Source organism: Barbus barbus, assembly GCF_936440315.1.
Source record: "Barbus barbus genome assembly, chromosome: 43".
NCBI classification, from domain to species: domain Eukaryota; kingdom Metazoa; phylum Chordata; class Actinopteri; order Cypriniformes; family Cyprinidae; genus Barbus; species Barbus barbus.
Window position 1 is genome coordinate 20,577,710 of NC_136721.1, and position 26,190 is coordinate 20,603,899.

Consider the following 26,190-nt stretch of genomic DNA (forward strand, 5'->3'; position numbering starts at 1 on the left):
ACTTATATTGTTTAGAGAATTCTCTTTTTAAATCTGTTACATAATGAGAAGTTGGTTTTGAACAGATGCCAAACTTTTGTTCAAATAATAATCTGTTGGTCTGCAGACATCAAGTAAATAGAGAAAAGAGTCAAATGAGTTTAAATACCCATGTGTTGTAAAACTGGATATAAAAACTGGATATAAAATAAAATAAAAATAAAAATTCAAAATAAACAGGCATTATGGTTATTAAAATATAAAGTGGGGAAAATATCTACATAAATATAATACAACATGTATACAATTTTTTAAAAACTAAGCATGATTTTGTCAGACCAAAAACCCATTATGACACATGATATTTTATAGATAGTCTTAACCACAAGGATGTTAGTCTATCATACTATTACCATTTCAATTCACCTCATAATAAAACATGACCTTCCCAAATGCTTTACATAACCCTGATTTGCATCTACAACATCATGTTGAAATCGTATTCCTTTGGCACCCTTTCAGTCTGAACGCATATCGGAGCAGCGCATTATGGCAGTGCGTCCGCTTGGAGAGCCACGGGACGCGGGCCGCGCTCAATCCTGACAGTAGATGGCAGCAGCCCAAGAAAGCTGATCCCGTCGGGTTCACCACTACTCTGCCTCTCAGTTGTGCAGCAGCACTCGCACTGGAGGCAGCGGTGGTTTGAGGGACGTCCAATGAAACAGAAGAGCCGCCAGCTGCTCCTTTCGACTTTTACGCGTAGCCTGTCCTCCGCACCCGGAGACAGCACGTTCTGAAACCGCCATGGAAGACAAATCCAATTCGTTCTCGAGCAACAAAGAGGAGAAAGCGGATGGGAATAATGTGTTCCAGAGGCAAGACTCGATCTTGAAGAACAGCATGGGGAGCCAGAACATGAAAGACCACGGCAACTCAGTGGGTGCAAAGGGGGACCGGGAAGAAACCATGGTCGGGTTTGAAGATATAGACGCCGCGTCCAGACAACACGGGTTTATGCAGCGGCAATTTGGAGCCATGATGCAGCCCGGCGTGAATAAGTTCTCCTTGCGGATGTTCGGGAGTCAGAAAGCCGTGGAGAAAGAGCAGGAGAGAGTGCAGACGGCTGGATATTGGATCATTCACCCCTATAGTGATTTTAGGTAAGGAGTGTGGAAAGTCACCTTCCCACGCACACTCAGGTCACGGTAAATCGGGCTCTGCGTGCGCCGCGCGCCGCGTTAGCGGTCGTTTTGCGTGGCGTTTCGGGGAACCAGAACCTGAATGCACGCAAATGCCCTTGGCACGAGTAGGGGTGAATGTCATCTCGGTGAATAAACGGCACGGTAGTCATCATGGGACGTCTCCGACCTGCCATAATTGGGCATTCAATTCTGTTGTTGTGTAAGATGCGTGTGCTGGTGCGCGCAGGGAATGATGCACCACTCTTTGGCATTGTAAACACATAGCTGTTAGTGTCTGCCGTGAGATGAGAAGGAGCGAGGGTGGCTGCGAGATCACGTCTTGTTTTGAGGCAGAAGCACGCGGATTATTCCATTGTGTTATCTCGTGGCTCTCACCAGGTAACATCCCATGCCAATTTTAGCGCTGGGACAGTTGATCTAAAGCAGTTTAACGCTAATCGCGTTAGTCAGGTGAATGGAGGGGATTTTCAAACCCAATTCCCCCCACCAGAATGTTTCATGCACAACTTGACTGGCCAGTCTACTTCAAATTAGACTACCACGGGCAAAGATTTGGCCATTTGCCACTAGCTTATTGGTAAATAGCTTGTTAGGAAGGGAATAATTACATAAGCAACTGCATAATATCATACTGTTGTGCATCATTTGGAGTTTGTTGGTTCACTTGGACGTTTGAAGTCTCCAGTTAGTTTCTCACCCCATTGCGCCAATATAGACAGACAGACAGACAGATAGATAGATAGATAGATAGATAGATAGATAGATAGATAGATACATAAATGAATATATATATATATATATATATATACTGCAAAAATGTCTGAAAAATATAGTTTGATGGTTTACCTCACCATATATGGTAAAACATTATTTAGATTTTTGTGCATATACCACCACATTTCTTTCTTATTTTTATTTGTCATAGTTGTTGGAGAAGCTAATGTTTATGATTTTTTATGAAGCTAATGTTTATGAAAGTCATCATATGGCTTTCAATTGGACAACTGGGGTTATTTTTTTGTACATGTTACATTTACTTTTTTACTGAAAATTAACAAAAGATATTCATACCAAAAATAGGTTATCCTTTCATGACATATACAGTTAGGAACTAAAATTATATAGTCAGCAAAATGCTTGAAACATCATACATCATGTTTTTACAGTAAAGTTCTGACAACCACAGCTGCCATTTTTTTTTACCATAATTGTATAGACAAACATTAGATAGATGATAGACAGATACATAGATAGATGGATTATAGATAGATAGATAGATAGATAGATAGATAGATAGATAGATAGATAGATAGATAGATAGATAGATAGATAGATAGATAGACGCAAGGCAGAAAGAATGGTGTGTCTGATCATTAGTTTCAGCTCGTAACGCTCTCCATGGTGCTGAAACCAGCTCCACACTGTCCATGAATGTGGAGAACTCTATCCCATACAAGGTCATTAGTTCACTTTCCATTTTGTTAGTCTTGTAAAATCCCTTTAACTAACAATAGCGATGACATCATCCTCCAGGAAGTGACATAGTTACTATCCTGTTTAATAAAATAATATTTTTTAAAAGATGTTTAAATTAAATACAAAATCAAAGTCAACACCATGTAACTAAATAAAGAAACACCTTTATATTTCTTAATAAATTGCCAGTTTCTCATGTTAGAAGGGCCATGCAAAAATTGCAACATCTGTTCAGCAGTGAAATTGGGTTCCATCATGTTACTTTGTGCAAATAATCAAGCCATAATTAATTAACATTAAGCGCCCGAGCAAGTCCAAAAGCTAATTTGTCAAGTAAAAGTCTGGCACACCTTATAAGTATCTAATTACAACACAAACATATCCATTATTTTTGTAGCTACAGAGGTCAGCCAATACTGCACCATATGAATGACCCATTATGTCTGCTGGAAATCCATTCCCGCCACCCCTGAAACAGATCAGAACTGTTTGTGTAAAGCCCTCTAACATCAGTGCAGGGATGAGAGAAGGTGAGATCGGATTAGATGCCCAACACACACTGAACGAGATTAACATCGCTTTGAACCCTGTGATGTAATATGATTGACCTTTCTGCCATAATGTACAAAGGACGTGACTACTTAACAATCACATACTGTAGGCTATACAACTTATTAAGGAGGTCATTTTGAGAATCCAGTAATTAAAGCTGAAGTGTGTACATTTTCTGATGCCAGAATAGAGATGTCAATATGCAGAGGAAAATTATCTAGTTTTTATCAATTATGTAAAAAAAAGAAGTTAATTTTCCTTTAAAAAATGTCTTAAAAAAAAATAAAAATCAATCTGTGGCACTTTCAAAACATTTAAATAATTGGGCAGCTCAACTCAGCAACACTATTTCAACCAATGGGGTGATTTGGGGGCGGGACTATCTGAAAACTTGTTTAAAAAGAAAATTTCAGACTTCAGGTATAAAGACTTGTTTTTAATCGGTTGAAATTTCTGCATAAACTAACATCACAGATGGTTTGAAAAAGTTATTTTAAAAAAACGACCATAATTCATGAGGAATGTTATTATTGTATTATTGAAGTCTTATAAAAGTTTTATTTTTTTTATTGAAATTTGAGTATTAGACGAAAAACTAAGTGAAAATTTGAAATGTTGCCTTGGCAACTAACTACAGAAAAAAATAAGTTGAAGTATTATAATTACGAAAACAAAAAATAAAAATAGAGCTAAACATAAATAATTAAAAAATAACTAGTATAATTAGTGCATAAAATTACTAAAACTAAAACTTGAAACATGAAAACTTAAATTTAAAAAATGTTCACAAAGATTAGAAATGTCACATTGGAAAGTTGAAGTACTGAAATTACTTAAAAAATAAAGCAAAACAAATAATTTAAACAAAAACTAATAAAAAATCACAAAAGCACGTAACAATATGTCTAAAACTTAACCAAACTAAAATTTACATGAAAACTTCAACTTAAATGAAAATTTGAAATGTCTTGGAAACCAACTCAAATCAAATAAGTTAAATACTAAAATTAAACTAAAATAAAAATTAAGCAAAACAGTAATAATTTAAACAAAAATGAATACAGTATTGCTACAGTATATAAGCAATACTAAAATAACACTCTTTATGAACAGCCAGAAAACATTGTCTTTTTTAAAAACATTAAATTTGGTGCTAGCTACTTTATAGCATTCTTAGACGGCCATGCTTCAATTCTGCAGGTGGTAAACACGATATTGAGCCTTTGATCGCACTTGCCAAATAGGCTTTACATCAAAGAGAGAACCTGAAAAGGAGAAAACAGGTGAGAAAGTGAAAACAGAAGATATGAAGGGGGAGACAGTGGATGGAAAGAAAAATAGAGTGAATAGGAGGATGACAGTTGTTATTGCTTCTAATGGCTGAAAGCCTGAACCGTGTGATACTGGCTACACTTGGCAGGCTTCGGCATAGTCTGCTCATTTACAATGGCTTTGCTTTCTCACCCACACAGGGAACTGCTCTTTTGTTTCTAAGCTTCTTCCAGTTAATTTTGTGAAATTTGCTCATTTTCTTCCAATAACCTCCCAGCTGTGAACCGAAAATGTTGTAACCAGCGACACCACAAGTGACAACAGCATTCACCTGTGCTGTTTTGGTTCTGAAGCATTAGGAAACTCAATATCTCAATGTGGTTCTTTAAAGATTAATAGGAGGTTAGTAAGATTCATTATTCATTGTTTTCAGAAAGGGCTCATGCTTGACTTGATGTGGCCTGAGCTCTTTTGTTATCGGCTTTTGTCACGCGTGACTCAGTCGTATGTTTCTTTTATCGGTCCTCCATATTGCATGTCATCTGTCTCTTGCTTTCTCTGTTTGTCCAGCCTATTGCTGTGGTCACAATTCTTCACTGGGGAAAGGAAAATCCTTTGAAGGTCTTCAGACATGACTGACGTCACTTTCCCTAAATTCCTTTACCGTTTTGAGTGACTTTGTGCGTGTTTTTCTTTTTCTTTTTTAGTGGCAGGATTTATCAGGTAACGGATGAGCTCGGGTCAAATCTCTGGCTTATAAATTAATCACACAGGTTGTGGAAAAGTAGGATTTGTATGTGAGCAGATTCCTTCTCCCTATCAAACGGCTTCTGATTTCTAAACCCAGATTAACCTCTATTTTTAGGGGCATGCAAGTTTGTCTTGCATTATTGATGCTTTTTGCTGTTGCTTTTTGGAGGCTTGTCTCAAAGACATGTCCCAAAGTCTAATGAAGGTCTTTGTGAGTGCGTGTCTCACTCTTTCCAAATTGATGCCCCTTGGTACTCTTTAAATAGCCTAAGTCTGTTTTTTTTCTTTCTCAGATACAATGCTGAAGAACACCCAATTTATGAATGCAGAGCTCTGCAAACAGGCCACAGCAAGTTAAGAGCAATCTGTGACTCTTTGTGTCCACCAAAAAATAAAATAAAAATCCATCTATCCATCCATCCATCCATCTTACCTACCTACCTACCTACCTACCTACCTACCTACCTACCTACCTACCTGCCTACCTACCTACCTACCTATCATATCTTGTATAAACATATAAGTAACTAAATATATATATAATATCTCACCTGTTTTCTCCTTTTCAGGTTCTCTCTTTGATGTAAAGCCTATTTGGCAAGTGCGATCAAAGGCTCAATATCGTGTTTACCACCTGCAGAATTGAAGCATGGCCGTCTAAGAATGCTATAAAGTAGCTAGCACCAAATTTAATGTTTTTAAAAAAGACAATGTTTTCTGGCTGTTCATAAAGAGTGTTATTTTAGTATTGCTTATATACTGTAGCAATACTGTATTCATTTTTGTTTAAATTATTACTGTTTTGCTTCATTTTTTATTTTTATTTTAGTTTAATTTTAGTACTTTAACTTATTTGATTTTAGTTGGTTTCCAAGTTTTAGACGTACGTAGTTTTTGTTTAAATTATTTGTTTTGCTTTATTTTTTAAGTAATTTCAGTACTTCAACTTTCCAATGTGACATTTCTAATCTTTGTGAAAAAAATTAAAATTTAAGTTTTCATGTTTCAAGTTTTAGTTTTAGTAATTTTATGCACATTTTCATAGTTATTTTTTAATTATTTATGTTTAGCTTTATATTTATTTTTTGTTTTCGTAATTATAATACTTCAACTTATTTTTTTTCTGTAGTTTTATATATATATATATATATATATATATATATATATACATATATATATATATATATACTGCCCTCCAAAAGTTTGGAAATGCCCTAGAAAAGTGGGGTTTTGGACAATATTGGCATGAATCCTTTTTAATTTGTGATAATTTTGCATGAACTACAAAAAGTAGTTTATTACATAAACAGTTTATACATAGAAAAAACTTAAATTTTAGATTCATCAACATATCCACCGTTAGCAGCTATTACAGCTCTGCATAATCTGGGCATCCGAGTGTCAGTTTATTCAAACATTGACTTTGAATTGGCAATCAATGGTTGAAGCTACAGTATTAATGTGTGCTGACCCAAAAATCTTTTAAAAACCTGGGCCAAGTTTAAACCAATAACCAGGCATCACATATATTAGTGCTGTCAATCGATTAAAAAATTTTATCGCAAATTTAAAATGCTAGAATTTACCTGTAAATGTGTTGAAAGAAAGGAATGCATGACAAACTAGTTTAAGGAAACATAACCATTCACATCTCCGCTAGGTATGAGACTTATTATTCTTTTGTTTTAATTCAGCCATTATCAGCCTTTATACTGGCAATAAAACGTTTAACAAGCTTCAATCCCAGTACACATTTACCCAACTATTATCAAAAGTATTTCTATATAAATACAACAAAACATTTTCTTGCGACCTTACATGAAGTATGATAAAATGCATTATGAAGAAGAATTGGACCTGTTCTGCAGGTGCATTAGAGCTAACATTAGCATCATGCTACATAAGACAATTTATGAGATTAATAGTACACTTTTACTCAGAACTCACTTTAAACCACCATTCAGTGTTTGTAATAACTTCCTTTTGCGATCACATGTGTATATAGGCTACACTTTGTGCGGCCGCAGTACATTATAAAAGTAGGCCAAAACACCGCAACCCACAGCTCTGTAATTTTTCCCGCGACTGTATTTTCAAAATAGCCCAATTGTGTGGGGAAACCGCAACACTGGTTCGCTGTACCCTTCTCACATATGAGTATACATATCTCTCTCTCTCTCTCTCTCTCTCGCCGCGTTCGCTTCACTTTCGTCGAGCCCGGCGCCTCATAATCACACAATCCCTGCGTCCCAATATGCATACTATCCACACTATGTGCCCTAAATAGTATTGAAAATTAGTAATATCACATAGAATTTAGGATGGATAGTGTGCACATTGGGACGCAGGCAATGATCACCCGCCGCGCTGCGATGACGGCAAAAAGATGGGGTCAAACTTTATCAAACGATTAATTTGCATTAAAAAAATATTAACGCGTTAAAATTTTTAGATTAATCACATGCGTTAACGTGTTAACGTTGACAGCCCTAATACATATATATATATATATATATACTGTATATATATATATATATATATATAATAAGTATTCATAAAACCAGTTTGTATGTTTAGTTCACAATCCAGGATTCAGTTCTTAAGTTCAACTCTCTGATTCGGTTTTTGAGTTTGAAATTCAGATTTAAATTTTTGTGTACATTATTCCTTTAAAGAATCCAATTCCACACTGAAATGAAGTTGTAGCTGATGTAGAGAGACAGAAAAGCGCATTCGAGCATATACAACCATTGTGTCGGGGTCACGTCCTCTATGATTGTGTTTAGCATTCACCAGTAGGACAGATGGTCACATGGCAACCGTCCCACCTCTGACAATACAGCCTGTCTGTATACTGTATACTGAATACTGTCTGTCATTCTGTAGTCAAGGATACAGTTACAAAAGCAAAACGGTTTGTCAAACCTTTCTCAATACGAGTACTCAATATACCTCCACACGTGATTCATTCACAATCCCAGCTATACTGCAACCAACAGCAAAATCAATATCAAATAATGAATTCTTTCATCTTTTTAGAACTCCCAAAAGTAAAAATAATCAAGGTGGATATTATTAACCGAAGATGCCTGTTTGGACCGAAGCACAGACAATTATTTGATACCGGATCGGTAGATATTTATAAAGCAAGGCTGAGAGCTTTTCTCATTCGTTCAGATCCATTACAGCCAAGTGCATCGGCCTCATCGGAGGCACCAGCCAGGGGTTTTTAGCATGAGATAGGATTCTTGAAAGCATCTATTTTAGTTCATGGATGTATGCCGTTATCAGTGGCCGGGACATTTTGTGTGGTTCTCTAGGCCAGTCCGGCGCCCGTCAAAATATGTCTGGCTTTGGTTTTTACAAGATACAGAGGCTAGTACAGGCTACATTAATGCAATTACAGCATGTGTGTGTGTGTGTGTGTGTGTATACAGTACACTGACCTCTGAACATTTCAAAAAATATCTTCTATTGTCTGCTTGTCTCCTATCAGAGAGATGACTCATGTCTGCTCATGGCAGACATAAAAACGGGCTATTTTTCACTTTGTGCTGAGGAAGATTTCTTCACATTAGGTGGCATGAGTAATACCACCAACGTAGCAGTGCTAGCTAATTACTACACTTGTGTTTGGTTTGGCTTGTTGTCAAACATTAGATTTGCGCTTGCGAAATGACAACGCAAGTCTTTAACCTGTGCTAAATAGATGTCGAGAAGCAAAACATTCATTTACGCCTGGACGTTTTATATGTGTTGTAGAGTCTGTAGCCATTTCAGGGACATGTCATGTTCGGTCTGGCAGACAAACACTGCGAGACATGAAAATGGAGGCGGACTGACGTTTTATTATTTATCAGTGGATGACCAGTGGATATCAAAACAGCCAACAGGTGTTCCTGCTGTCAGAAATGATTTTGACATCATTATCAGTAAGCTGATAGCTTAATTAGATTTAATTAGCATCAAGGATGATGATTAATTAAATCACCAAAAATATATAAATGACTAAAAAATGTATTAATAATTATAAAAACATACAATGATATTTTGAGTAAGTATACAAAAACATTTTCCTTTTTTTTCCCCCTTGGATTTGGAATTAATTAAATAAGCAGTCAGTCCAAATACTGCAGTTTTGTCCTTCAATTCTTCGCGTGTCTGTTTAACACTGGGTGTCTTGTTACGTAACACTGAAGGTTTGAAATCATAATGCGATTCTTCTCACTGTGCGCTGCATCTTCTTCCAAGCAACTGAAAATGTCTCACGAGTTCAGTGCTCTGGTGAAGAGAGAGAATGAAGGACATACTGAGACTGCAGAGTATTACAAACTGCAAATGATAATAATTTTGTGAGCTTTTCAAATGTAACATATGTTTTACATTATGATTATATGACATCAGCTAAGCAATGAGACATGGTCTAGTGGTTTACTGTAGACTGACAAACAAAATGATGGTCTAGTGGTCCAGTGATAAATACTCATAATTGATAATGCTCATATTTTTATAATTTAGGTGTCTATACACTATCGTTCAAAAGTTTGGGGTTGATAAGACTTTTCAAATGTTTTTGAAAGAAGTCTTTTATGTGCACCAAAGCTGCATTTATTTGACCAAAAATACAGTGAAAACAATTATATTGTTATGGAACCATTTTCTACTTTAATGTAATTTAAAATGCAATTTATCTCTGTGATGCAAAGCTGAATTTTCAGCATCATTACTCCAGTCTTCAGTGTCACATGATCCTTCAGAAATCATTCTAATGTGCTGATTTGTTGCTCATGAAACATATCTAATACTGAAAATGGTGCTGCTTAATATTTTTGTGGAAACGGCGATTACTTGATTTTTTTTTTTAGATTCTTTGCTCAATGGATATTGGTATTGATTTGAAATAGAAATGTTTATTTATGACGTTTACTGTATAGCAATCGACATAGTTTGTGGATCCATTATCCAATGGGCTGTTTGAGGACTTTTGGAACAGAAAGGATAGTTAATGCTTCTATTACTTTGCTAGATTGTTAGCAGTACACATTAATAAAGTGCATACTGTGTAATTGCTGGGCCCAGCAGGCCGCTAGTGGTACTGCATCAAAAAACACCTTCAAACGGCTGCCGCGATTCCATTCACCCCTATGGTGGCTCCATTCACATGTTTTCAAAACACAAGCTAATTCCTGAGGGTTCAACTGCTGCTGCCTCAGCAATTAAAGCCTGTACCTTTAATTAGCTTTCTGGGTATTGTACAAGCAAAGCAAAGCAGAATGTCGCACATAGATGCTTGTAAACATACAACTCTCACATAAGAGAGGGAAACCCTGTCATGTTACAATCGCCCCCTTTTTGGTCCTGTGGCTCTTTGCCTCCACATCCAGAGAGCAAAGTGTGAGCCGTGCTGCGCTGTCACAGGGCAGCAATCCAGCAGGAAGTGTTGGCGGTGATATCAAAAGCGACAGGGAAATGAGCTGTAGTGCATCATGTGTGGACTGCAGGTCGCGAGCTGTACTACGCTGAAGGAAGTCTGTTAGACAGGACCCAGAGAAACATCATATATATCTGAGGGCCGTTGCAATGAGGGCATTCCAGCAGAAAAGAGCAGGAATTTAATCTTGCCAGTCCTGCTACATCATCTTCATGCTGAACAGGGCTAGCATTTTCCTGCTATCGGGAATAGAATCAGGATGGGAAGGAATGTGAAAGTGCCTTTGAAGTGGTTGTAAAGTAAATTTATGGGTAAATATTTGATAGATAAGGTAATCGAAATGATTAAGCCATATAAATTTGACCAGAAATACACTGAAAAGACCAAATGTTGTGTTCCGGATGCTGGTCCTCAGAATGGGATGCCTATGTTTCCAAACCAGGAAATTCATGCCGTTCTGAGCTTGAGGGTCATGTGCTGTTCCGAAATGAAAAGAGAATTCTAGAAACTCCAGTATGAATTGAGGTAGCAAACAGAAAGGAAAAATTTAATTTCGAATTTAGAAGTACGTCGAATTAAAATTTAAATTCAATGAAAATCATACACGTGCAACTGTATTTTTAAGTTTATCAAGACAAAATGTTTTGTGAAAAGATTACAAAGCCTTAAAATGTGAAGATAAATAGCGTTTTTTTTTTCCAGTTTTTCAAATGCCACCAAAAGTTTGGGGTCAGTAAGTTTATTAAGAAATATTATTGCAATTTTAAATAACTGTTATATTGTTGAATATAAATGTTAAAATTTTTGAAAGTGGAATTTATTTGTAATCATTCCAGTATACTGTTTTGGTGCTCAAGAAACATTTCTTATTATTATAAATGTTAAAACAGTTGTAGTGCTTAATATTTTTTTGTGGAAACTTAAATAGAAAGTTAACAAAAATGACTTTTTTGTGAAAATTTTTAAGTCTTTACTGTTACTTCTGATCAATGAAATATATCTTTGCTGCATAAAAGTATTAACTAATTTTTAAAATGTCTTACTGACACCACTAACTTTTGAACGGTATGTATCATCATATTTAATAAATTACCTTTTGTGGGTCAGGGCACAAAAACCGTTAATTTCCCAGAATGCATTTTACTGTGTTGAACTGCAGTTCAGTAAACTCCTCTTCCTGTCATTCTAATTCAAACTCCAATTCAGCTTCCTGTGAAGTGCTGCCAGGTCAATTCAAATCTGCACTCATTGAAATCGAAAGGGAACCAATCTTTCAATTCTAATTTTCCTGGGAGAAAAACAGTTTTGCCTTCAAGTGGTCCCACTTTAACACGTCACTTTCTGTCTCCCCTGCAGGTTCTACTGGGACTTGATAATGCTCATCATGATGATGGGGAATCTAATTATCATTCCTGTGGGAATTACCTTCTTTTCCGAGCAAACCACCACCAGCTGGCTCATCTTCAACGTGGCCTCGGACACCATCTTCCTGGTGGATCTGGTCATGAACTTCCGAACGGGAATTGTGAACGAGGAGAGCTCAGAGATCATCCTGGACCCAAAGGTCATTAAGATGAACTACCTGAAGAGTTGGTTCGTGGTAGACTTCCTGTCCTCCATCCCGGTGGATTATATCTTTCTAATAGTGGAGAAAGGCTTCGATTCAGAGGTCTACAAGACAGCCCGAGCACTGCGTATCGTACGCTTCACCAAAATCCTCAGCTTGCTCCGTCTTCTCAGGCTTTCACGACTCATCAGATACATCCACCAATGGGAGGAGGTGAGGGGACAGCGTGTGTATGAGTGTGTGAGTGAACAAACTGTGATGCAGATGGCCTTTAGTAACACGTCTTGGATTTGTTAGCTTCCAATATGAACCAGAAGAGATGTTGGTTGACGTTGTGCGTGTTTAGGTGTGTGTGCATATGTATGACGCAATCGTTGTTCTGCAGCACGCACCCCTCTCCGATACCTCTGACGCACACTCTTTAGAGGTGGAGAGAATTATTTGGGGGTTAAGGTAAGCATATCTGCCTCTTAGTACTCGGTGACACCTCAAGAGCCGCATTGGGGAGCGAGAGTTGGAAGAGGAACCGATCTCTTCAACACTGCGAGAGCAGTTGAGCAAAACTATTAAATGCCTCGGCATTCATGCTAGAGCACTTCACTCCCACCTCTGTCTGAGACACCCTAAGCTAAAATACAAAGCATTAATCTTCACATGACACATATGGTTCACAATCCCTCCCCAACTGTCTGGTTTCACATGAGCGTTGTTGCACTTTAAGGTCACTTTCGTCAGAAAAACACTGCATGTTTCTGCTTCCCACCTGCTATTATCCCTAGCCAGTTGTACAGTAAATTACAGCTTATGTTATGAAAGTTAACCCAACTCAGACAACTGGTGCTTGGTAAAAAAAAAAATGGTTAGCTGATCTTTCCAAGGTAAAAAATGCCACATCAGGGGTTTCGAGGAGGTTTGAAAGCTGGAGAAGGAAGATGCCGGTTATTAAACTCTTAAAGCCAGTTTGTGTTCCTCTTCAGCTGGCAGACGCCCAAGGCTGGACTGGTAGAGAGCAGAATCGACGCTTTCTGATCTTAACTAATTGAAATACAGATGTACCGCTCAGGAAGAGTAAAACAAACTAATGTGGCTGACAGTAATCACGGTTGATTCATTACTATTGTTTTCTGCTGCACTATTGGATTGGTTAAGACAGGACTTTACGCTTGTGCAGAGAGAAAACAAAAACATTGCCAAAAACACCTAGTGCTAAAAACAAAGCCCAGAACTCACCATCATGATGCTAAGGTGTTGTGTGAGATTGCCAAAATGTTGCTATGTGATTTATAAGGTATTGCAATGTGGCCAATGTAAATCTAGGAGATTTCCAATGTAGTCACATTGTAAAAACACGCCACTGGCGACATTTCTGCAAAATTATTAAAATTATTATTCTTGCAAAACTTTCAAAGTGCAATGTCTAGTGGGACTAAAAACATTCAGTTTTATCTGAAACAGATTAACGTGAATCTGGCAACATTTTATTACATTGCCTGCACGTATAGTGGTAATCCGGAAATGAAATATATCCAGTGAGAGATGCTACAAGGTTAATGCTCTGTCGCTCTGATAATGTTAAGAACACCAAGCTTGAGCTAAAAACACATTTGCAGAAGCAACAATAGCATTTTAGCTTGCTTTTACAAATTTTTGCGCTTATTTATCAAGTGTCATGACTTGCTTCACAGGACTCATACTCGGGAGTTTTACATTGCAAATGCAATACTGTACTAGGTGGACTAACAAGCAAGTTTACCACATTAGAAAGCCTTACATATGGAGCTAGTCATGTGACACCACTGTCAAAATATGTTTGTTTAAAAATCATGCACTGTGGTAACAGTTTTGAGGTGATAACATGGTATTGTGCAAGGAACCATGCAAAAATACATCTTCATCAAATATCTCATAATCATAATCATAATCATATTTCAACTTATAGAAAACATGCCTCTACCTACATTTAAAAATGAATGAATCTAAATGTAAGTAGAGGCATGTCTAAATGCTAATTGTTTGGGGCAAGAAACATGCAAAAGTTTAGGGTTAAGTGTGTGTTTGAACCTTTAACCCTAAAAATGAGCTAATAATGACCAAATAATGCAGTCAAATGAATAAAGGTGGTTGGTGTTTTAAAGCCACAAGTGTTCATTTCAGTTGGAAAATTCTGCCAATTTCATGTATAGGTCCATTTTTTTTTTTTAAATGTAGGTAGAGGCACGTTTTCTGATTAGCCTAGGTTCATGCCTGTTTTATTATCCACCATGCAAAAATGATAAGTCAGACAGCTTAGAATATTAATAGCACATCTCTCGTCGAAAAGACATCTCTCGTCGATCATTCATGTCTAAATGCTAATGGTTTGTGGCAAGAAACATGCAAAAATTTAGGGTTTAAGTGTGTGTGTGTTTGAACCTTGAACCCTAAATATGACCAAATAATGCAGTAAAATGTACATTTTGAAGAAGTAATCCAGAACCACAGGCTAAACCACAGGCTAAAACAGGCCAGAGGCTTTACTAAGCACTTATTTATGGCATCCCCGGAAGCATCCACATTATACACACCATTTCCCCTCTCTCGTGCTGCACTGATGCATTCTGGGAAATGACTATCAGCTCTATCTCTCCCTGTCTTCCTTTCTGACCTCTCATTACTATGTTGTTTCTTTATTGCAAAGCAATATATTAAAAACAAGATGCTACTTGCATATTTATATCTATATATATTGCATGTTGAATGCATTACTGCATATTTCCACTCAGTTAGCTGTAAACCTCCCCCACCCTCTTCTCAGAGAGATGTTTTGATTGTCAGGAACAAGCGCGTGTTTATTTCCGACCTCGGGTTGTGCTCCTGGCACACGCTGTGATTCCCAGGTTCGCTATCTCTGTCCAAATCCTGCCCTAAGCAGGTCTGTGTGCTATATACTGCAGTGTATACGCCTCTCTGGATTTACCGCCATGTTGAATGAAGTTACAGTACCCTGATCCACTCAAAAACAGCTGTGGCGTGAGTTAGCGTGTGGATCACGATGCCGCAGTGTGACATGGTGCAGAGTCTAAATGGGCTTTAATCAAACCTGGAGTGTGAATCACGAGGTCGACGCAGAGCAGACATGATGTTCGGTAGAGCTTGAAGGGTTTATAGAAAATGTGGTTATATTGGGTTTCTCATGCACATGCAATCTCGCTTCTGTTTCTTATGCATATGCTTTATCACATGCATATTTCTTTCCTTTCTCCATATCTCAGTCTCATTTCCTTACCTACTCCATCTTCTTTGCATTGTCTAGCATTGCTTCTTTTTGTTTTCACTTAACCCTGCTTTATCACTCTTTTACTTCCTGTCTCTCACTTCCTCTGTGTCTGTTTCTCTCATTCTCTCTTCGTTTCTCCTGATGAGACACCTAAGTAGAGGGGGAGGGGAGGTGGAATAGTGCACACATATGCTAGGAAGAAGGTTTTCTCTATTATTTATGTGTAAATGGTTTGTAAATCTATTCATGTTTGCATTGAACTAAATGTGGCAATTTACATAACAATGGTTTCATGTACAATTCATTCTGCTCGTGTTTCCTGAATAAGGTCTGTGTTCACATATTGGATAGATAGAACAATATGTCACATCAGACCTTTTATTTTTTTTGTAAATACATTACAGTTCAAAGGTTTAGAGTCAGTAAGTATTTTTTTTATTTCTCTTATGCTCACCAAGGCTGCATTTATTTGATCATTTGATCAGTAAAATACTGAAATATTATTACAATTCAAAATAACTATTTTCTATTTGAATATATTTTAAAATGTAATTTATTCCTGTGATGCAAAGCTGAATTTTCAGCATCATTACTCCAGTCTTCAGTGTCACATGATCCTTCAGAAATCATTCTAATATGCTGATTTGCTGCTCAAGAAACATTTTTTTCTTATCACTGTTGAAAACACTTGTGCTATAGCATACTTAATAATTTTATGAATACATTCTTTGATGAACAAAAAGATTAAAAGAAAAGTATTTAAAATATAAATCAGTTGTGACATTTTCAATGTCTTTACTGTGATTTGTAACCACATTAATGTGTGCTTGCTAAATACAAGCTTTCATTTCTTAAATAATATTACTGACCTCAAACTTTTGAACAGTAGTGTATTATAGTGGCATTGTTTTAATACAACAGTTACATAAACAAGTAGCAGTAGCTGAAACTAATTCACAACCATTAGGAATCTCCTCAACGGCTATCATAGCTGACATGGGTAATGCAACCATTGAGGCAAAATTACATGTTATAGAAGCTCCTCTTTTCTCTTCAAGGGGATCATCATTTTTGCTTTATATTCTGTCCCTGAAATGCTCTTAAAAGCTTATGCTATTTGGATTGGGACAGAGAGGAACAAGCATGCATGGGTGGTATATTAAAAGGAAAGGATGTAATCAAAAGAGGTAATGGAGAAAAAACAGGAGGGATTGCATATTCGGTGTGATTTTGGAAAAATAAACAGACAAGGGGAGACAACTGAGCGCTCGAATCCCCAAGTCAATGAGGGTCACATCTGTCCATTTGCTCTCACACCAGTGTTCAGTCTGCTCTGGAGGCCTGATGGTGTGTGTATGTGTGCATCAGTGTAGACCCCACAACAAACCACAGCTGTTCCCTCTCATTGCCTAGCACAGGTAACTTCACCATCTAAACCAGCCATCCATATACGTATAATGTACATCTGTTATAACCTTATAAAAATAATTTTATTTAATTTTATTTTTTTATATATTTATTTTTATATTTAATTTAATTTTATATTTAATTTAAACAATTTTTTATATTTTGTTTTAGATTTTATTATATTATATATTTTATTTTATTTTATTTTACCATTGCATTTGTAATCCAAAATAAAAAATGTAACTATTAGCAGCAGGGGAAAAAACGGGAAGGAATATTGTTAATACACAATTTTTAACATCCATATTTCATCCACATTCAGAGTTTGACACAAATCTCCCTCCCCAAACTAAGATACGAAAATGTCTTTTTCAGAAGTTATGACATCACAACCATACTCACATTAACATTCGCCTTGCAATATTTGCATATCAATGCATATTCAGTATTTGCATGCTTGGTCTGTCCTGATAAACGACAGTGTTAAGTATGTCAGTTTACAGAGGTTTGCCAAGCATAACAGAGCTATTAACATATAGAAGTCTTAAAGGTACAGTAGCAAAAACTGCTGGAAAGAGTCTGTGGAAAGAGCGTGAAAACTAAACGTTTTGGTGTCAGATATCTTAAATAACATTGTGAGAGGACTTTAAAATAAAAAGTGCAGAATATATCAGAAATAGCTCAAGTGAATTTCTTTAAGTGGGGGTTGCATATAAACCTCTTCATGCATCCGAACCAAGCAGGTCACAGAAGATCGTGAACATCAGTTACATGATGCTGTCTCTTTAAGCGTGTCTCAACCTGGGAGAAATTCAAGCAGAATGATTCATCAGTGAGCTGGTAAATTGATATGAAAAGGGAAAATCAGACCCACATACTGAGCTCACTTAGGGAAGGAGCACCGTAGGGGGCAGAGAGGTACTTAATGACGCCAATGTTAGTAAACTGGTCTGGAGACGAGTCATCTGACAAGGCCCAATTTCACCTCCAGGTTTTTTTTTAGGACAGTGTGTTGATGTTGTGCAGGTTTCAGATCGGACTGTACCCTTGAAGAAAGCCTCAAAAATCTGAATTTAAGGAATTAATAATCAGTTTATTAATTAAAACATAAAAATGCAAATAAATAAATAAATAATAATATTTTCAAATAGACATTTAAATCTGTTTATTTAATTGATGTTTAAATGCGCCGTTAAATCAATTAATTAATCAATCACTTAACAATACAATTAAAAATAATTAATAACTATAATTTATATTAACAAGCAAACATATATATTTAAAAAGTTTATTTAATCCATATTTAAAATATTAAATCATTAAAACATTAAAATAATACATTAATACCTTAATGCAATTATTATTTGATTAAAATAATTACTACAAATAAAAATAATTAATGTTTAAAATATTGCATTAAAAAGTTAAATAATCTCAAAAATAAAATAATACATTCATAAATTAATAATCATTATGGTTTGATGAAAACACATGTGAGCAATTAAATTCCTGTTTAAGATATTGCATTAAAATATTACAAAATAAAATAATATATGAGTTAGTAATTATAAATAATAATTAATAATTTAATAATTATTATCTGATTAAAATAAATGCTAAAAATAAAAAAACATATTCAATAATAATTAATAAGACATTTTAATAATACATAATCTAAATAAATAAATATTTGATTGAAGTAAATGCTAAAAATAAAAATACATAAAAATAATTAAATTTGAATTGGTAATGCAACTCATTATCATTAGATTAAAATATCTATTGTTTGTTTATGTAAACTGAGAAGCCCTTGAATATCCCAGAAAATAATTTAGTCTGTTAAAACAAATGTACGTAAACGGTATATTCCTTTAATTGTAACTTGATCCATTTTAAAGCATGTTTGTTTGGCGACTGTCTAGGTGCTTGGCACCTCAGAAATACACAGTGCATTCAAATGTCACAATCGACGGGTCAATACTGTCCTTTCTCAACAAAAGGTCACCAAATCCCAGAGTAAAATGTTGCTCCTGAGAAGCGACTACATCACTTTGGTTGGTTTCCTGTGTTTTGTCGTCCATCTGTGTGTTTTTCAAAGCACCTGTGTCTGTTTCTGGTGACTCATCCCTTCTCCACAAACGTCCCACCCCTGAGTGGCGCACAGGTGTCAGGAGGCTATGCTAGGTGAGGGAGTTAATGCTAGGTGAGGGCAGGTGAGGATATTGCCTGTTTGCCTCCTCAGCGAGATCTTGCATCTGTGCCAAGTATTAGAAACCAGCTTGAGCTGGTTATATTGACAGCAATAATCCAGTGATTTATGCACAGTTTTTTCCTTAGATTTGGAGGAAACTTATTTACTTATATGTTTGTGTGCTAACATAAGGACAAATAAAACAGCCTAGAAAACGGCTTTCATATTTTCATATCAATTTGTATGTCTCTTATGCTCACCAAAGCTAAATTTATTTGCTTAGAAATACACTAAAAACAGTAATATTGTGTAATATTATATATATTATAATATATTTTATCCTCTGGTTTTATTTTAAAATAACTTTAGTTTTCTTTTTTAATATATTTTAAAATGTAATTTATTCCTGTGATGTAGAAGATGAATTCCTCCAGTCTTCAATGTAACATGGTCCTTCAGAAATCATTCTAATATGCTGATTTGATTTCAATTATCATCAATTATTATTGGTGTTCAATCATTAATAATTTTTTTTATTAATCATTGCTGAAAACCTTTTTTTTTTTTGTGCCGCCTAACAATTTTGTGGAAACTGTGATACTTTTTTTTTTTTAGGATTCTTTTATGAATAGAATATATATATATAAATATATAGTTGAGGTTAGATTTCAGATATGCAAATAGCAGGTTAAAGTGCCACTCCTAATTGGCTAAAGTATTGTTTCTGTACATTCTCACTTACACATGCCTCTTGAGCCACTGAATAGCCTCATCACTCTGCATGCATGTGTGTGTGTGTGCGTGTGTGTGTGTGTGTGTTTGTGAAAGCTGTCTGCCTTCCTCATCAGGCTAAAAGCTCTCATCATGCGGCGAGTGTATGTGACTGGCTGTTTGGACACTGCAGGTCTCTTTAGCAGGAAGTCTGCTTTAATGGCAGGCCTGAGAATCTAATCAATGTTTGCAGATGAGATTCATTCTCAAAAAAACAATGTAAACTTATAGTAATTTGGTATTAGGTAAGGTATGATAGGATTTGGAGTATTATAAGACTTTATATTTATTCATATTGTACCCCCCCCCCCCTTTGACATCAGTATCCGCTGAATCTGGTGAATCCCGGAAGGAAATGTACAGATCATATTTGATCTTCAAATCAGAGATTATTAAAATGCAATGAGAGAGAATCAGAATATTTAATCAGATAAATTAGAATCAAGATTTCATGTGTGAAATTATTTACATAACGATTTGGCTCATTTTTACAATATATTCTCTTCAGAGTAATGTATTATTCTTATTTTTCTCTCTTCCATTAAAAAAAAAAACTGACCATATAAAATCAAATTATATATAAAAAAATTTTAAATTGCATTTTGTAAGATAACTTATAAATGCATTTTAGAAATGTTTTTTTTTATTTATTTATGATTTTAACAGACATTTCTTTACAGTTTTGATGATACTGACCTTTTGATAATCTATTTATGTATTTATTTTTTTTAATTTTGAGGTAAAATGTGGCAGTGATTCTTCACAATTTTAATACTCACTTGTTTATTTAATAGAATTACCATCTAAAAGTATCCAAAAATCACAATCACACACAGTTCTCAATGTGCAGAAAAATAATATTTATTTATTTATACATAATTATATTATGTATTATATTACATATTATATATGTTTTTATAAAAAATAATATTATATTAATTTACTCATAATTATATACAGATTATCAAATTCTGCTAACCTCCATTACATGTGCTGATCAGTATCATACTTTGAGAAGATAAATTCCAAGGGCCAGGTTGTTTTTTTGTCCCGTTCACTTTTTTCCTTGCGGTTTAAACTTGTGTGTCTTTGCTTAATTAGATTTCTCAAGACGCTCCCTTTGTCCAGGCATGCTAATGCAATTTCTCCTCTCTTCCTCTCAATTAACAATTAATCTTTGCCCAAACTGGCCCACGCTGCACCGTACGGAAGAGCAGGCAAATGGCGGGACTGCAGCTCACAGGAGGATAAACAAGTACTAGTTGTTTCCTTGCTCGTTGCCCGTGGGCACCAGCCTCTCATCGCCCCAAAGGAGATCAGGGGATGCTGGGAAAAACCATAAACAGAGAGCGATGCTGAATCAATCTCTTACCCAAAGCAAATTATTACGCTGCTGCTTCATTCTCCAGTGAGTTTAGTGCAACTGGCAGATTAAAACATTTTTCGCAAACATGGTTTCGCCCTCATGGTCTCTTTTGGTCTCTTTGCCTGTCTGTCCTGCGTTTTGTGTATGTTTGTGTACGTATGTATATCTAATAGCGCCTGACACACTGCAATTACACAGATGCTTATGCATCATGGTCTTACACACTGCGGATCAGCGTAGATGTTAATGCACAGCTTAGATGTACAGTAACATCTGTTCATTGAGTCTTACATATGCAGTGAACCTGATGTGCATTTCATTTTGATGCACATCTGTAATGACTGGAAATACTGTTTTATTTACAATTTCGAAAAATGTATATAACGTTTTTAGAAAGATTGCTGATGTACGTTTTACAACAAAATACCATTTCAGTGTTTTGGCTTCAAAATTCTATGTTTAATTTCAATGTATCACTCTGATGAAATTCACAAGCCATTTCTGAGTGAAAAATGTTTTTGCTGTGTATGATCAGACCATTACTGGGACATTGCATTAACATAACCCTTAAAAGCAAACAATTTTCCTATAATTAATTTAGTAAGTACATGAATAAACAAAAATGCAAAACTAGATTGTAAGAAGTCAGAATTTCTTGTGCAAAAGTTTTTTACTGCTCCAAATGAGACTAATATACCATTAATTTACTAAAATACTATTAATTTAGACCTAAAAAATATGATATATGTAAATGTAGATATAAAGAAGTATATAATAATGTATATATAAAGAAGCCTGTTTTGCTCATCAAGGCTGCACTTATTTAATCAAAAATACAGTAAAAACAGTAATATTGTAAAATATTATTACAATTTAAAATAATGGTTTATTCCATTATAAAATATAATTTATTCCAATGGAGGCAAGACTGAATTTTTATCAGTTATTACTAAAGTCTTCAGTGTCACATGATCCTTGAGAAATCATGTGCTGCTTAATATTTTTTGGAACCTGTGATACTTTTTTTCAGCTTTTTTTAAATATTTTTTTTTATATGATCACTTCAAGTAATAGTACACATCTCCTCTACAAACTGCATGCTTTGATGCACCATGATAAAAACAAAGAAACGACCGCAGCAGTCTTTTTTTTTCTATGGCATTGGTTAAAGTAGCAGATGTGGGATCTGATTCAATAATTCATTATCTACCTCCTTGGCAAGAAGGTTGCTGGATTATTTTTTTGTGAAGATGCTCCTATTCTAGATCCAATTATTAGAGAATATCCCCTGCTTCATCCCGCACTGCGCTGTTCGGTGTGCCAGTGGGGATGGACTTGGATGCTTCCGTTTTTGGAAACTCGACTATTTCTCACCCCACTGCTTTTTAACACAACATGAGATTTCTCTGTTTTCCGTGACATTTAAAGAGCACCAACTGGGGTTCTTTCCTTCGAAAGAACAGGCCGCTGGGGCTTTAGGTCTTTAGTTATACTTCACTACCTTAAAGCAACCCTACTTGGTAAGAAACATATGGTACGGAAATGCTGAATCACCCAAAAGCCGTTTTTCCAAGCGCTGCCTCCTGTTGGCTAAAGCAGTAACTGCAGCAGCAAAAGTTCAGTAAGGTGACTGCATTGTTTATGACGAGTGTAGGACACAGTGTGACTAATGCAGACTTGGATTTACAGTCCCAATGGGATAACTGTTGTCTTCATTAAGGCAGATTAATATTACTTAATCAGATGAATTAAAATGAAAAATAAAGCGTTATTCCATGCTGACATTGAGATTCTTTTAAGCTGTGACTCTCAGCAAGCTGTTGATTTACACCGAGCAGCTTTAACGCATGTTGACGTTCCATTTGCAAGACCACTCTGGATAATGAAGGAGGAACATGGACTATTTAAGACTGATAATTCCACAGATTAGCCTAATCTGTTTTATTTTCTAGCTGCAGCTGTAGATGTGGACCGGTGGGTGAACATGGATGCAAGTCCTGCTGCCACAAACTTGTACACCAGGGAAGCGTGTGAAACGAGGACACAACCTAGAAATTACTCCTCCTTTTTTGACACTGTCAGTGAATGCTGAGTTTATACAAGTAGAAATCTTGTCTTAGTCAACCTGAAGAAATATTTGCAACCTATTTTACTTCCATAATGTGATGTACACTACGTTCAAAAGTTCAATAAGATTTTTTAAAAGATATTATGTGACCCTGGACCACAAAACGAGTCTTAAGTCGCTGGGGTATATTTGTAGCAGTAGCCACAAACATTGAATGGGTCAAAAAAATTTTTTTTTTATTTTATGCCAAAACTCATTAGGATATTAAACAAAGATCACGTTCTGTGAAGATATTTTGTAAATTTCCTACTGTAAATATATCAACAGTAAATTTTTGATTAGTAATATGCATTGCTAAGAACTTCATTTGGACAACTTTAAAGGCGATTTTCTCAATATTTAAATTTTTCTGCACCCTCAGATTCCAGATTTTCAAATAGTTGTATCTCAGCCAAATATTGTCCTATCCTAACAAACCATACATCAATGCAAAGCTTATTTATTCATCATTCAGATGGTGCATAAATCTCATTTTCGAAAAACTGACTCTTATGACTGGTTTTGTGGCCCAGGATCATATATATAATATTTTTGAAATAAGGTTTGACAGTTTACACAAAAAATATTAAGCAGCACAACTGTTTTCATCGCTAATAATAAGAAATCAACCAACCAACCAGTTAACCAATCAATTAACAATCAATTAACCAATCAATAAATCAATCAAATCAATCAATCAATCAATCAAATCAATCAACCAACCAACCAATCAATCAATCAATCAATAAAACAGAGGAATTATTCAGGAATTGATTGGATCATAAAAAGTGGACATTCCAGAGTTTGTAGTCATTCACAGGAGACTCCTCCCCTCCTGAAACACAGACAACACTGATTGGTTTAAATTTATGCAGCCTTGATGATGTCACCTGAAAAGGAAAGTAATTTCATAAAGATTCAAAAATTTATGCTTTTAAATAATATGCAATGATAAATCATGCAGAAAACACCAATTATGTGCATTAAGAATAAAAAGAATCAATATTGATTTCTTTTTGTCTGCACCAATAGGCTCGTGGGCACCACGCCAATATATAGTGCTGTTCCGCTTGGGGCGTCCTGAGTTCAGGTCCCGGCTCGCAACCCTTTCCAGATCCCATCCCCCTCTTTCTTTCCAACTTCGCTTCCTGTCTAAATACATAATAAAGGCAACAATTCCAAAATAGCACCTTTAGCCATGTTGAAAACTTCTACTATAAATTAAATCAGATCTCCACTACATTAGACCTCAAATAAAATCAGACCTCTATCCCTTATAGTTGTCCATTTATAGCTATATATCTGGTAGTAGGTACATTTTAATCCCCCCCCCAAATTGATTAAAAGCACTAATCTTAAGGGCTTAAATGATCAGCAGTCTTGATCTGGCATTGATGAAAATTTGATTGGGTCTCAGAATCTTGAGGAGTGATATCATGGCACCAAGGTTGATTCATTATAATGTATTGGTGCACTAATGTCTTGTTGCCAAGTGGGTTGTGGAGTTAATGTACTGAGACGTGTCTTTTGATGCGAAGGAATGAGTTACATTTGTCACAGATTTTTTGCCCATCTGTATTATGCTCCCATGGTGAACTTCCAATTACCGATATGTACTGTAGCTGAAAGCAATCTTTAAAAAATAGGTGGTCATTTATACATTTATACAACTAATATTAATGTGCTAACCATGCTAATATGCTGAAGTTCATGAAGCATGTTGTCACGCTAACACAAGTGGTTCTATAACTGAACTAAAATTGGAGTAATCCTTTCAGAATTAAGCGGTTCGTCACCCTAGTAGTGTGATTAGTTGGAATCGGGCCAAAACAAAATGAGCTTCTGCAAGAAAACAGCACTAGTTCCTTGCATACATGTGAAAAATGACACAATCGTCAGTGAACATCCACTCAAATCCTGGAGATGTCACAATGAGTGAAGGAGGTTTTATACAATAGCGTATTTTCATACCTCGAGTGCTGAAGCTGAATCGATCACACTTTCATTGTGATCGTGATGATAATGGGTTGGTGATGATGACATAGATGGTAGCGTTGGAAAAGGAAGCCCAAGGGGAAATGATTCGTATGCATGGTTATGAAAAGCCCCAGCTTAATATCTCTGCTGGATTTTTGCACTGAGACTAAGAGCTGTTAAGTAATGTAGCAAGACGTGTGATAGAGAGAGCGACACTAAAAACAGGACAGATGCTCTTCAGAGAAAGAGAGTAGAAAATTCAAATCCTCCTTTAAGAAGTCTTTGCGGTGTTACACTCTCAGGAGAAATTAAGCCTCTTTATTCACCCTCTTTCATGTTTGTGCATTTCTCTTTCATGGCTCAACTGTGCATGAGTGTCGTCCAGACATGAATTTACAGATCTTGGGAATTTGTAATAATCATTTGCTGCTCCGTTCCGCTTGCACTCTGAAACGATTAACTGAAGTAGGTGCCATAAACACAAGTAAACACAAGAAAACAAGTTCAATTCCAATAACGAGTTTTTTAGTACTTGAGTTCATCCTCAATAAGTTAACTTGTATTAACTTTATACTACACAAAAATATAATACTTTTTTGAAAATATATTTATTTATTTATTTATTAAAAATGGCAGTTCAGTGAATAAGAGACAAAAAAGTTCAGTTCCAATAACAATTCTTTTAGTACTTGATTACATCCTCAATAACTGATCTTCATGGAAGCCAATTTCTGCCACTAAAAATAAAATAAAATAATGGTAATTGCGCATTTTTTATCTCACAATTCTGACTTTTTTTCTCAGAATTGTCTGATATAAATTTGCAGTTGCGAGTTATGAAGTCCAGTTCTGAGTGGAATAAAAGACTTTGGGATAAAATTAATTT

The 26,190-nt window shown here is 35.7% G+C and overlaps 1 protein-coding gene across 1 annotated transcript in view; it reads left to right on the top strand.

Annotated features, from left to right (window-relative positions):
* Window positions 1-649: 649 nt before the first annotated feature.
* Window positions 650-26,190, top strand: part of LOC306862277 (potassium/sodium hyperpolarization-activated cyclic nucleotide-gated channel 1-like) — a gene marked incomplete at its 3' end in the record, with an annotated part of 93,860 nt that continues 68,319 nt past the window's right edge. The window contains exons 1-2 of the mRNA XM_079405023.1: window positions 650-1,139; window positions 12,019-12,442. Coding sequence (XP_079261149.1) covers window positions 784-1,139; window positions 12,019-12,442 — 780 coding nt within the window. The 5' untranslated portion in view covers window positions 650-783. The remainder of the gene's footprint in view (window positions 1,140-12,018; window positions 12,443-26,190) is intronic.